Here is a 14,449-nt window from a genome sequence, read left to right on the forward strand (position 1 = left end):
ATCAATCAATCAATCAATCAATCAATCAATCAATCAATCAATCAATCAATCAAAACTCTAAAAACGTTCAAAACGAGTTGTGGCACATTTGCATACAACCTAAAACCTTACAAAAGAAACCCAGCTTTCCATTCGAAGTCTGTCAAAATAATTCGATTTTTTGTTTGTTTATCCTACTGTACTATTATGCTAAATATACTCTCTAGACTGTGCGTCATCCTATATCGGACAATACATAGCGGCCTCTTATTGGTGGCCTCCCCCTTTTTCAATTTAAATAGCATACAGTTACCTCCCGGGGGGTTGGCAGACAAGGGGTTAAGTTGGGAGGTATAGCAGTGTGGCGCTGCTGTGTGTGTCGGTGGTTCGAGTCTCTCCTGTCCGTCCAGTGCGTCGAGGCGCGTCGGGGCTGATCTCGCTGAGCGGAAAACATCTGATCCACGGAGAGAGTCGCTGTGATTTAACTTTTAATTCAACCTTCTTCTTTTATTTACCGGATCATTGTGACTCCCGATCCCGAGACGGAACATTAGGGCGCTTGTTAACGGTAAGATATACTGAGTGTTCCTTCCAACATTCTTTCGCATCTCCATAAATCCAGTTAACGGACTTGGTGGGGGAAAGAAAGTCGCTCTTTTTTTCTTTTTTTTTTAATTATAAGGTTATTCCGTTTAACGCGCGCGTCTATGGAGGAGCGTCTATTTCTCATTTTATTATAACGTGTATATTGTGAATGTTTTTAGTTAAAGAGTTTGAACAAATATTCTTCTAAACCCCTGATTTTTCCATTAATTCCAGCTGTGCGGTCCGGTATGCACACGTCACTTTAGGTAGTCTCTAGTGGGAGGTCGCTGTTTTGGCTTTTTGGGATTGTTTTCTGTCATTTGGACCTTTCTGTTCCTATATCTATATAGGCCTAGTTTACATTATTCTATTGACGGGGGGGGGGGAAATAACGTTTTTAATGCAGGATAACTAAACACAGTCACACACAAAATGGGGGACCCTGATGTAAACAAGACTAAAGTCTTTCTCTGGTCTGCATCCCCTTAACAATTGTATGTATTGAGCTGTACTGTATTGTACCCATTCTGCAATCTGTTAATAAAGTTTTAAATCAATCAAACCACTATAACTAGCCCGTTTGATTTGGAACAAGGTCCTATGGTGCATGACGTGCAGATAGAAAATGTAGGTTCACATAATAGTATCTTTCTGTTCTTTTTTTTATTTTTTTTTACTACCTATCCTAACTTTCCACACTATGTTAAAAGCATGGCCTTCTTTGTGTCGGCGATGGTGGGTCTGAATTGTGGTATTTCTTTTCACCATCTCATTCACTCTCAGACTGAGTCATCCCCCCCTGATGTCCTCCAGATGTGAAACTTCTCCTGACAGAGCAAAGGCCTCCGAGCTGCAACACATTGTGACATTTCTCAGTCTCTGCAGCAGAGCAGCTATATTCTGCTGACGATAGGGATATTATCTTGAGTCACCTTGTTCACTCGCATCCGTAAAATTGGCACATCTTTCTCGACTATCCGTTGAAAGTGACACACTACAGCACGCAAACGTGTCTGTTTGCACTGCAGACCATTGTGTGTTTAAGTGTTGGGACAGTTACATATTACATTATGTTTTTCATCTTGGCCATTTTACTCTTGTTGTGCGAAGCTCATAAACAAGCGGGTCACATATCTGTTTTACGAAACGGGTAATCCTTTAACTCAAATGGGCAGTTAACTATCTTTATTAGATTCTTCCGTAGTTGCTGACACACACAACAATGTGGGTAAAAAGCCACTGGCACTCTTGATGCCACATTAGTTACTGAACAACCGAGATCATGTGTCGTCTTGACTGTGACGTAGAGCGAATGGATTTCAGGCCCATCCAACAAGCGTATTATCATGAAGGGCCCAGTGTCTGCATTGGCTTTTACTGTTTTACACAGATTTTTTATTTATAGACTATGTGCATTTCCATACAACATACACAGGACATGCAGCATAAAGAGTGCTAAATACATACACGTGGAAATGCAACATAACATGCACATACACATGGCACAGTGCCAAACGTATAACGATCTGATCTATTCTTGACACTTAAAGATACAAGATGGGGTCTATTTAGGACACTGAATATACCAGGGCCATGCCCTCCTTGCTGACTGTGTCTTGACAACTCTTCTTGAGATGAAGCTGTGGCTATAGTTTCTATAACTTTATTACATTGCCAAATAAGAGCACACCTGAGAGGTGATTGAGAGAGAGGGCAATATAAAGATACTATTTCCTGATATGCTATTGTAACCAACCGGAAAGGAGCCCTAGCTGTGGTTGTAGACCTTGACCATGATGATATTGGGGAAAAAGTGTAGCCATAGCAGAATAACTTTAATGTTTTATTGTTTTAGTGTCCCGGCTCTTGTGATGTTGACTCTAACTTTTAAGTTTGATTGCAGCAATACGCAATTGGGACTGATTTGTGCGGTAAACAAAGGTGGATTTGATGCACAGCTGTGCTTATGCGTCTGCATAAGTCTGCTTGCGTTGTGGCTTTGCGCACTGTCTAAACACTTGTGCAAATCTAAGATGGTTGATGTTATCTTGATCCTCTGAGATGGAATTGTTGGCATGTGAAGCCATGATGCACTGAATGACCCCCCCAGCCCTTATCTATGTTGTGCAACTCATGATTTAGCTACCGTTCTATGGTTGTAATAATATTGTGTTACTGAAAACTTCTATTGGATTATAAACCAGGGTTCAATGTGGCTCCCTTGGTGAAAATAATTGTCATTAAGAGTCCTCTCTGCCTCCTTCGTTAATTGATTACCTGTGATCAGAAGGACATTGTATGAAGCACAAGTTGAATACGGTTGCAAGAACATTACGTCTATACTTCCAACATCGGTGAATACATCTTGATTACTGACATGAAATACAGATCATGTAAAAAATTTCCTGTGTTGTGTGGTGGGGCTTTCAGTTCCATTCCAGAGCAGGCCTGATCTGTTTTCAGTTGGATCAGCTGGCCACCACGGGATCCCTCGACTATAGCTAGCGTAAGATTAACTCTGTTTAATTGCTCAACCTTTGGACACACGTCCAACCTTTGTTCTGCCCAACCAGCCCAGTTGCCGTTTTTTTCTCCCCACTATAGCGTGTGTCGACCAGTGTACTAGCATCTGGAAGTGGTCCTGAAGGTATGTCTCGGTACAAAAATAAATTAAAATAAATGATTCAGTTTTTCTGTTGGTAGTATTCCACGGCGGCTTGTGCCGTTTGAGAGAGCAGTGACCCTCTCTGTGCTCAGGCGTGTACCTAGTAGGTTTATTGGAGCCATTTTGTGTACCTTCTGCTCCAGCTGTGAAGAACTGCATGTTGTTGTTTCCACGCTGCTGGTCTGGACTGAACACCTGCCCGAATGACCTAATCATGTGGCCGGAGCTCAGGAAGAACGGCGTGGGTTAAAATCTGTGGTGGTGGTGGCGGCAGTGCAGTACTAGAGAGGAAAGATTGAGAAAGACCGAAGAAATTGTATGAAGTCTGTTACGTGTGTTGGTATCCTGATCAGGGGTTCGCCAGTGATGTCTGGTTGTAGTCCCCCGTCTTGGTCTTGTAGTTCTTTGTCGTTTCCCTCCCAGGTGTATCCATTTGTAATCGGCCCAGGTGTTTCTTGTTCTTGTCATCCCCTTGTGCATATGTGTGTTCTGTTCTCCCCTGTGTGGTGGCTGATCCTGTAGGTACAGTCCTGTGGTTTGTTTGTCTTCATTCTTTGTTATCCCTTCACCTTCACCATGGTAAATATAATTAAACATATTTTTGTTACTTTGGCTACCGTTTCATATTATGTTTCATTGACGAGACAACGAGCACTTTACACGAGTCAATGGTAATGTAATAAAGTCAAAAACGTACAGGAGTGTAGATGCAACCAATCACGGTACTCCTTAGCTTTTATACACAGGAACCAAAGTGATGTTCCCGTTCTTCTTGCATGGTTCCCTGTTGTATCCCCTCTGTGCATGACCTGTTGGCTATATATCGTTCAGGAGGGAGAGGATCATTGGAGATCTTGACGTGCCAATCTTGTTGCTCGCTATTCTGGACGGCGGTCGTTGGTCGTCTCTGAATCTGTTGGTCCCCGATGCCCCCCCCCCCCCCCCCCCTCTCGGATTTGGACTGAGCTAATAATATGACGGGCTGGATCACAACTGATGGGGGGGCGGGCACTCGTGGTCGACCCATGTGGGTTTTTCAATGGCCGATACTAGGGGTGTAAAGGTACATGTATCCGTACCGAACCGTTTAAGTGTGTACCGTACCGAATACAACGGTATGTTAACCACTAACGACCGCCCACCGGGGGCTGTTTTTTTCACAATCTAATATAATTATTATTATTTATAAAAAAATTAAGTCGAGAATATGCGTTTATAGCCCTACAAGTACAATTAGTTACTGCACACTACATCACCCCTGAGTGGAACATGGAAAGCCAAACTTTCCCCCACTGTACCGAAAACCCCGTACCCAACCGTGGTTTTTGTGTACCGTTACACCCCTAGCCGATACCGTTTAGAGAGCTGGGTGTCTCGTGGCTGATATGATTTTTTTTATTTGCATGCAACAATTAAATTACGACAAATGAGACGCAAAGGTATCTTCAGCAATCCTATTATTTTAAATCAATGAATGTATCAAACTAAATACATTTTATTGGAATGAATTTACACTTGTGCCTCTTGGCACAAGGGGTAGTGTTAACATTTCTGCTAATTGGCCGATCGGACGATTATTTAAACATTCTAGATATTGGACCGATTTATGTATCGTCGCTAGATGACACTATATGGTTGGATCGAGGTCTGTACGATGCGTGGAGGTAAATGACTCCCAGGCTGTCATGGGACCAGTTAACGGGACCATCTTATCTCAAGTTTGGTCCATGTGCTGGTGGCTTGATGGGTGAACTTCTGCATTATTGTCAACGCTAGTTGATCACTTTGTTGCAGTCAATCCAGACCTGAATTATGCTAGGAACCTTTTTAGATGTTTCTCCCAAATACACTATTTTAAAGCCCCAATCCGGGATCGTTTATTTATTTTAAACCATGTTAATGTGGGGTATATTCAGTCTTGAGGATTTAGATTTGTTGATGGAAAATAAGCATTTCTAAACTTCTCAATCATCATGAAGAACAGGGGTTTGTGATGTTTAGACGCAAACGGATCCAATTTAAATAAAACCCTGTTCCCTGTTTAGTGTTAGTCCTTGTATCACTAACTTATCCTTGTCAACTAGAGAAGGAAAACGTACACTTATGTTTTTGGAGTTGGGGCCCAACAAACTTCTGTTTTCAGATCTGTTGTGACACTGCTGTCCAATTTAGCCTATTGCAACGTTGCTACAAACGGGTGACTGGTCAGTCTGAAACACTCGTTCTGCTTGTGTCAGCATTAGTAAGCAACGTTAGGTTATGTGACGCGGATGCAGCCATTGGGGGGATGCGTTACCATATTGAATCTCGCTATAGGAGCTCCATGGACTCAAAATGCTGCTGTTGAATGTTGTTAAAGGAACACGCCAACATTTTGGGAAATTAGCTTGCCGTCTTCTGCAGAGATATAGGCAAGACGATGGGATACCAGTTTCCTCTCTGTGCGTTCAGTAGAAAGCTATCTGGCTGCACGTTAGCCTAGCTTAGCACAATGAATGGAAGCGGGCCGTGCCGGTTAGCCTAGGCATTGTCCAACTAACACTTCTCCTGAAGGCTAAACGGCCATGTCCGCTTCCATTGCCCAGTGTGGTACGTCTCTCTTTAGCCTCTCGCAAACCATGACTCGATGCCACATGGCACTAAACCATTGGAATCTGATTCTGACATGATGGTCTCCTCCTTGGGGCATTTTGTCAGCCCATGGCAAATTGTCTTTTTAAAGTCTAGACTTTCTTTTGTTTTGTTTTTTGCTAGAGGCGAAGCCACAGTGGTCTTCAAGAAGATGTACCATTTGTCTGCTTTTTGGATTATGGATCTTTTAAAGAGAACATATGGTTTAGTTCAGTCACAGACTCAACCCCCCCCCCCCCCTACACTCAACTAACCGCCTCGGCCAGTCCTTCATACCAGCGGCCATCAGGCTCCACAACAGTGGGCAGGGGCTGCTGCCAGACATCCAACTACAACTACTACGAACCTAAAAAGGACAATAATACTACCTTATGCATACTGCACCTTATGTGAATACTGTATATTTCAGTTAGTTAATTATATTGATTTGTTATATTGTTTACACTGCTTGTTTTTACTACCTGTACATCCCCTCCCCCTCCCCCATGCTGCTATGATGCCTGAATTTCCCCAAGGGGATCAATAAAGGAATATCTTATCTTAGTGGCCGGATCATTCCTCTCATGGAAGAAGTACATGGTTCCTTTGCTTAAGTAAAAGTAGAAATACCCAGAAACTCTAGTACTCTGGTAAAAGTCCTCCTTCCAAACCCTACTTAAGTAAAAGTTGAGACTTATTTGATATTGAATCTAAAGTAAAAGTGCGCTTTCTACATCATGGTGTGGCAGTGGATCAGGAGGTAGAGCGGTCGTCTGGTAATCGGAAGGTTCCTAGTTCGATTCCTGGGCAGCGTGTCGAGCAAGACACTTGACCCCGACAATTGCTCCCGATGAGCAGGTCGGCACCTTGCATGGTTACCTCCGAAATGCACCATTTACCATGACCTTTGTGTATTCCAGTGCTTGGGAGCATTCAATCCTCGATCTATTGACCTCCAAAGGTTAAAGTGGTAAATGGTCCAGTTATGCTGCTCTAATTACGTTCAACAACTAGTCTGAAGTTGACATTTGAAAGTGCACAATTCTTGCCATCAATTCTTGCCATGTTTTCTATGCAACATCTTTTTCTTCAAAACAACTAGTAGCTAATGGGTTCAGATAAATGTAGTAAAAAGTACAATATTTTCTTTGAAATATAGTAGAGTGAAAAAGTTTAAAAGTATGCGATGGGGGTTAAAAGGTGTGTGGAACTTGGGTGTGTGTTCTGCGTCAGATAACCATCATGGGTTGTCTGGTTCTTGGACGGTATGGTCTTGTTGTTGTGGAGAACCTTCAGTGTGGATCATTAAACGGATATATATATATATTTTTTTTTTACAAGGTTCACACAATCTTTCTACAACACCATCCTAGTTAGCAGAAGACTTTTGTTTTATGTTATGCAAGTTCGGGTACCTTGTGTATACTGTTTACTTTTACTGATTATAATGTCTCGGACTATATTTATTTTAACATATAATATAACCGATAGGGCATACAGACCCTCATCTGGACCTTTGTTTAAACTGTTATTTATATTTTTGTATTCAGATCTAAATCTATTGCCTATATTCAGGTCTTTCTACTATTAACCCACCCATGCCTGTACACCCCCCCCCCCCCCATGCTGCTATGATTCTCCCCAAGGGGATCAATATAGGTATATCTTATGGTTGTTTCAGCGTCTTCATGTACAGCGCAGAAACCATAACATTGACGTCATTCCTTTTTGGACGCATACAAGATACAAGATACTTTAATGCCACACGCAACAACTATGGTTGGTGGTAATTGTCTGTGGTACAGCATGTTATTTAAGCACTGGGAGATCAACATGAAACATCAAACGCCCCCCCCCCCCCCCCCCTCCCACCTCCCAATCCCCACAATAAACACATACATCACTGACTCATGCCCTGTTTGCCTGTGTGTGTGCCCTCCTGTAAAACGGAGATGTGATTGTTGTCTAGATGCATCTGTGTATCTACCCTCTGTACAGCACTTTGGTGGTTGACATGCGTCATGTTAAATGTGCTATATAAATACATCTGATTGATACAGGACAGTCGCACATAACAAGTGTCAGTTCATGTTCGGTTGAGTTCAGGTGCATGTGGCTATATTGGTGTCTGTGAAACAAAGCGGGGCTCGCAACTCACTTTTGATGCTCCAAGGTGTTTTTTAATTGTGACAAAAAATAAGCAGATATCGTATCTATTAATAGTATATGCTATTCTTTTTGTCACAAGTAAAACGCCTTGGAGCATCAAAAGTGAGTTGCGAGCCCCGCTGGCTTTGTTTTATGTAATACTGTTTTTACAGTTTGGCTCGGCACCAAGGAATGGAGGATGTGCGTTATATTTATTTTTTCTGTATATTGGTGTCTGTAACATCTTCCCTCCTGTCATCCTCTCTCTCTCTCTCTCTGCTGTAGACTCCTCCCTCGGTGTGAGTTCTGAGTGCCTCCCGAAGATCTGACCTCCCTGCCCCCCCCACCCACCCACCCTGACCCCCCCGCACGTCGAGCTGCTGCCTGCTTTACCTCCCCACCCACCCACCACCCCCTGGTGTCTGCCTGCCTGCCTGCCTGCCTGTCCCGTGAGGCTGGCCTCCCACCATGTCTACAGAAGTGGAGAGTAGCGTTGTGCTGCCTGTCCTGGCGGCGGCGGCGGAGCCCGGCGTCCCCTCCCCCGCTGCTGCTGCCACGACCCCGGCGGCCTCCAGCGGCAGTCCCCCCACCTCCCCCGCCACGGGCACGTCCTCCCGGACCCCCTTCAAGAAGGAGAAGAAGAAAGGTGAGGGTTGATTCGTACTCCGGGCCGTTGTTTTGCTTTCAACGTGGGGTTAAGCAAGGGGGTCTTGGTTGTGTCCCCCCCCCCCCCCGTCAAACATCCTTCATTTCCTGCATTCTGGTGTACTTTCTCATGAGAGGCATGTCTGCGAGGTTGAGAGGTCCTGTAGGGGTGTTGATATAATGTATATATATTATAGTTACAGTTAAGAAGGTAAGAAGGATGTATAAATGTTTTTTGACCAATGGTTTTGACCCCTTTTGGGGAGGTGGGGGGGGGGGGGGGGGCAGGGTTGTAAATGGCTGCATTTTATCTCTTTTATCCAAAGCGCTTTACAATTTTACCCATTTCATTCGCACACCGACGGCGGAGGTGACCATGCAGGGTGCCCACCGGGAGCAATTGGGGGGGGGGGGGGGGGTGTTAAGTGTCTTGCTCAAGGACACTGCTGCAACGCACTGACTGGGAATCGAACCGGGAACCTCTGGATTACCACACGACTGCTCTACCTCCTGAGCCACTGTCACCCACTGTCTTTCATATTGGCTATATTTTTCTGAGTGGGACAAATTTGCCTCTTCTCAATATTGAGGGGGACACCTCCCCTAGAGCCCCCCCCACCCTCTTAAAACTATGCCCATGTTCCCCCCCCACCCCCTTAAAACTATGCCTATATCCCCCCCCCCCCACCCCCTTAAAACTACGCCTATGTTTCCACCCTCTTAAAACTACACCTATGTTTTATACTTGACCAGAAGTAAACGAGACCAGGTCAGAGTCTAGTACATGGCTGGACCGTTAAGGTCAATGTTCTAAAATTGTGGCCAATTCCACTTCCAGTGTTTTACCAGTGATTGTCGTCGGGTCGGACACCTGATCCAGCCGCCCAATCGTGTGACTTCATCACACTCTGTCTGACAGACATTCATGTAGGTGAGCATTAGTGTCATAGAGCTGCCGATTAACCTCTTAAGCCCTAGCCATATTTTCAGAAAACTCTCCTAATTGTACATACCCAAGTAAATGGAAGATTGCTCCAATTCTACAAGGTCTATTTGCATTTTCTTGGTATCTAGGAACATCTATGGACCCCAGGGAATGTATTCCCAGTGTCAGAACTATTGTTTCTGTTACTATGCTTGAGTAAATTGTAATGAACCAAAGGAGAATATAAATTATTACTTTCTTTTTCCATCTTTGACGGTGAATGCTAACATTGACAAAGTGAAAATGTTTGCATTCAGCTAAAAGTGGGAACGGGATACCATTATTTAAAAAAAAAAAAAGAGGAAAAAAAACGTTAAAGGAACACGCCAACTTTTTGGGAAATTAGCTTATTTGCCATCTACCCTGGAGTTAGACAAGCAGATGCTTAGGGAACAGCCGCACCGTTAGCCTAGCTTAGCGCCATTCACTGGAAGTAGGTGTGCCAGTGTAGCCTAGTTCCCAACAGTCACGAAATACACTCCAAATATAACTCCAAAACATGTTGTGACCTGTGTATTTACCACATGGAGAAAAAATAATTGGACATTTTGTTTTCTAAGCAGATATATACTCGGAACTATATATATATATATTTTTTTTTAAACAGGGCTATTGAGGTGTTGAAATCACTGCGCCCAGGCAGCTGTGGTTCTGCAAAAAATAGTTCCGAGTATATATCTGCTTAATATGTATATCTGGTAAATACACAGGTCACAACATGTTTACAGGAAGGTTTTGGAGTGTATTTATAATGGCTCCTAGGTAAACATAATTTTAGACTATTTGTTTTGTCCCTAGGTATTTTAGTTTGATAATACTGGCCAAGTCAATGACTTATGAATATTACAAAAGATATATTATTATTTTTGGAGCTGGAGATTAACTGTTTGAAGGGAAATATTTCCCTTTGTACCTCCCAGCTGTACTTTTAAGGATAAACTAGAATGTGTAAAATTGCTTAAATAAAGGTCTAAAATCGCACAGTGCATTTAGAACGTCTGGAATGTTTCTCTCGCCCTTTTTGTTTTAAACCGAGCATTATATTGCTCATGAAACAACACGGTTGTTTTTTATGGAGGTCGACGATACATTTGACCAAGTAAGATGACTTGTGTTGCTATCCCACTCCTATCTTCCCACGACGTCTCCTCTGCAGTTTTATCTCTTTGGCTGCTACTCTGTTCTGCTCTCGTCCTGAAAATAGTTTGCCGGTCTTGTCACTGTTGGCTGTGGTTAACCATGGCAAGAGCAGAGCCTCCACGAGTGCTTTGGATCAGACCCTGTACTTTATCCATCTGCACACACACACACACACACAGAGCTGGTACTAAAAACGGTGAAAACGACGGGCTCTGTTTGGAAATGCTTTGCGTTTGAGGCGAATGCCTCCGACAGTGATTGATTGATTGAAAACTTTATTAACAGATTGTAGAATGGGTACAATACAGTAGGCCTATGGCTCATAAATACACACGATTGTTAAGGGGATGCAGACCAGAGAAAGACTTTCGTCTTGTTTACATCAGGGTCCCCAGTGACAGTCACTCCAGTCACCCGAACAACTGCCTCTTTGAACTGCTGCGGTCAGGCAAGCGATACCGGAGTCTCAAGGCGAGCACAGAGACTCAGAAGAAGCTTCTATCCCCAGGCCATCAGGCTGCTAAACTAACAATGAACACTACACAACAACCATCAAACGCACATAGCACACACATCCACACGCACACACTCACTTTAAACAAACACACTGTAGCACCCACTCCACACACTTTATAGCACACACTCACTTTAAACAAACACACTGTAGCACCCACTCCCCACACTTTATATTTATTGATGAAGGATTGCACTACAACTCGTACACCTTACTGTAAATTGTACCTAAATTGTACCTCATCCCATTTCTGCTTTGCACTATATAGTACTGTACATTAGTACACTGCATAGTATTGTATATTATATGGTAACTCAGTTACGTCTATTCTGCATCGAACATTGTACATATGTCTATACTGAACACTGTGACCTCATTTTCTACTTCTAAATTACATGCTATACTATGTTATTTGATACTATCTTGTCTAGCACAGTCTCTGGAGCGTAACAGTAAGAAGCATTTTGTATGAAAGTATTCTGTACTTCTGTACGACAACTATTAAAGAAACTTGAAACTTGACACACATATATACTATAGGCCCTACACACAAACACACACTGCTGCCTCCAGCCCCAGGTCCATCTGCTAACTCTGCTCTCGTCCTGAAAATAGTTTGCCGGCCTTGTCACTGTTGGCTGTGGTTAAACATGGCAAGAGCAGAGCCTCTGCGACCGGTTTCGATCAGACTTTGTACTTTATCCTTCTGCACACACAAAGCTGATTCACATTTAATTTGAATGCCGCTCCGACAGTGACACACACACACACACGCGCGCGCACACACACTGCCCAACAGCCCCCTGCCTCCTCCCACTCGGCACAAACACAGCTGACCGCATTCTCTCTCTCTCTCTAAAAACAGCAGTGTTTTGGTGCTAGATGGGACGTCTCGGGGGCGACACTGGGATTCACGTGACCCCTGACGTAGCCTGAGATTCCGAGAATACTTGGGCCACAGTCGGGAGGACCACGGCGCTCCGGGTCCAGGTCAAATAGTTTTTGCGTCCAAGGCTACGTTCACACTGCGAGCTTTAGTGCTCTGTTCCCGCATGATGAAGACTTTGTTTCAGTCTCAAGGTCCATATTACACATATACAAAACAACAACAAGGATACAATAACAAAAGAAACGAGGCCAACAACATAGATTAAAATACATAAAGGCATCGGTTTCCACAAATCAGAGGAGTACCTTGTATCACTTTGTTTTACATCACTAATGGCACCTATTATCTCGTTTTTGACTAATAAACGACACGTACATTTAAACATCAGGTTCCTCAGCAGAGCATGGAAGGTGGGGACATTTGGAGTCTCAAACAAATGGCTTGCACTAGTCCGTCTTGGGAGCTTAACCCTTTCACTGCCACACGCCAGAAGGTTAACCCTTTACTATCGCACAACCGACGGCGATGCTCCATCATTAGCATCATAAGCTTCGCATCCGCGGAGTCATAACGTGTATTGCCACAGTGAAAGGGTTAACCGGCTGTCGTGTGGCAGTGAAAGGGTTATGGAGGATCCTAAATGCATCATTATATGCTACCTGCAGTTTTTAAATGTTTGCTGTGCTATAATTACATTACATAAAATGGGAGTACAATAGGTTCTGAACAGGCATGCACAACACCGATGATTGAACGTGAACACTGAGGACACTGCAGTCACGGTTTATGGTTTAATTTACGAGTTGATGTGGAGGCCAGCTAATGAAAATAAATCACACGTGTATCTGTTTTAGGAACCACGTATGGAGATCAGAATTGAAAAGATCCGATTCAGTGTGATTTGGGGCTGGTCTGAACGTAGCCTGTACTCCTTGAGAACCGGCCAGTCACTAGAACGGGGTTCCCTAGGTTCCAACATTCCATTCCAATAATGATGTAGTATAAGGAGGTAGCTTACCAATAATGATGTAGTATAAGGAGGTAGCTTGCCAATAATGATGTAGTATAATAAAGGGGTAGCTTGCCAATAATGATGTAGTATAATAAGGGGGTAGCTTGCCAATAATGATGTATTATAATAAGGGGGAAGCTTACCAATAATGATGTAGTATAAGGAGGTAGCTTACCAATAATGATGTAGTATAAGGGGGTAGCTTACCAATAATGATGTAGTATAAGGAGGTAGCTTACCAATAATGTAGTATAAGGAGGCAGCTTACCAATAATGTAGTATAAGGAGGCAGCTTACCAATAATGATGTAGTGTAAGGAGGTAGCTGACCAATAATGATGTAGTGTAAGGGGGTAGCTTACCAATAATGATGTAGTATAAGGAGGTAGCTTACCAATAATGATGTAGTATAAGGGGGTAGCTTAACAATAATAATGTAGTATAAAGAGGTAGCTTACCAATAAGGGCCTTAAAGGTCTTTAAATACCAGTGTTTGCTGCGCCTCTCCGTCAAAGATGGCCAACCAGCCTTTTCATAAAGGACAGTGATGAGTGTTGTATCCATCATTAGTGATGAATCTGAGGGCTGATAAGAGTCCAATGATTTAAGGGCTGTAGCACTCAACACTTTGATGAGCATTGTTACTCAGCTGATAGAGTTGTGCCCTTCCTGATGACTTGTCGTACAGAACTTGTAAGTCGCTTTGGATAAAAGCGTTAAATGACTAAATGTAAGGGTTCAGGCTGCAGCATGTCTCTAAATTACAACGCCATAGTCCAAGACGGACTGCGTCGAAAAAGGTATAGAGTTGTCCTTTTTTACTAAAGGAATTCTTAGTCATAATTCTCTTCTCGACTAACTGATTAGGTGATTTAATCACTAGGGGTGACAAGAGGCTCAGCGGTCGTCGTGGTAATCTGAAGGCTCCAGTTCGATTCCCGGGCAGCATGTCGAAGTGTCCTCTTGAGCAAGAACCTTAAACCCCCTAACTGCTCCTTCAAGGAGCAGGTTGGCACCTTGCATGGTTGCCTCCACCGTCTGTGTGTGAATGTGAGGCATAAGTTGTAAAGCACTTTGGATGAAAGCTGCTATATGAATGCAGTCCCATGTATTAACATGTTCAAAGTTCAACATCATATCGACAACTAGTCAAGTCGACCTAGAACGCTTAGATATCCTATATCACTCCGCCATTCGCTTCGCTACCAATGCCCCCTACAGGACCCACCACTGCGAGCTATACTCCCTAGTAAACTGGCCCTCCCTGGAAATTGGACT

General features: G+C 43.4%; 1 protein-coding gene across 4 annotated transcripts in view; it reads left to right on the top strand.

The window, feature by feature from the left end:
• Window positions 1–329: 329 nt before the first annotated feature.
• LOC311236717 (disabled homolog 2-like) overlaps window positions 330–14,449 on the top strand; it is a 33,669-nt gene continuing 19,549 nt past the window's right edge. For all 4 annotated transcript variants that reach the window (XM_084324454.1, XM_084324456.1, XM_084324455.1 and 1 more), the window contains exons 1-2: window positions 330–547; window positions 8,273–8,633. In XM_084324454.1, coding sequence (XP_084180580.1) covers window positions 8,456–8,633 — 178 coding nt within the window. In that variant the 5' untranslated portion in view covers window positions 330–547; window positions 8,273–8,455. The remainder of the gene's footprint in view (window positions 548–8,272; window positions 8,634–14,449) is intronic.

Source organism: Notolepis coatsorum (genome assembly GCF_963971535.1).
Source record: "Notolepis coatsorum genome assembly, chromosome: 11".
NCBI classification, from domain to species: domain Eukaryota; kingdom Metazoa; phylum Chordata; class Actinopteri; order Aulopiformes; family Paralepididae; genus Notolepis; species Notolepis coatsorum.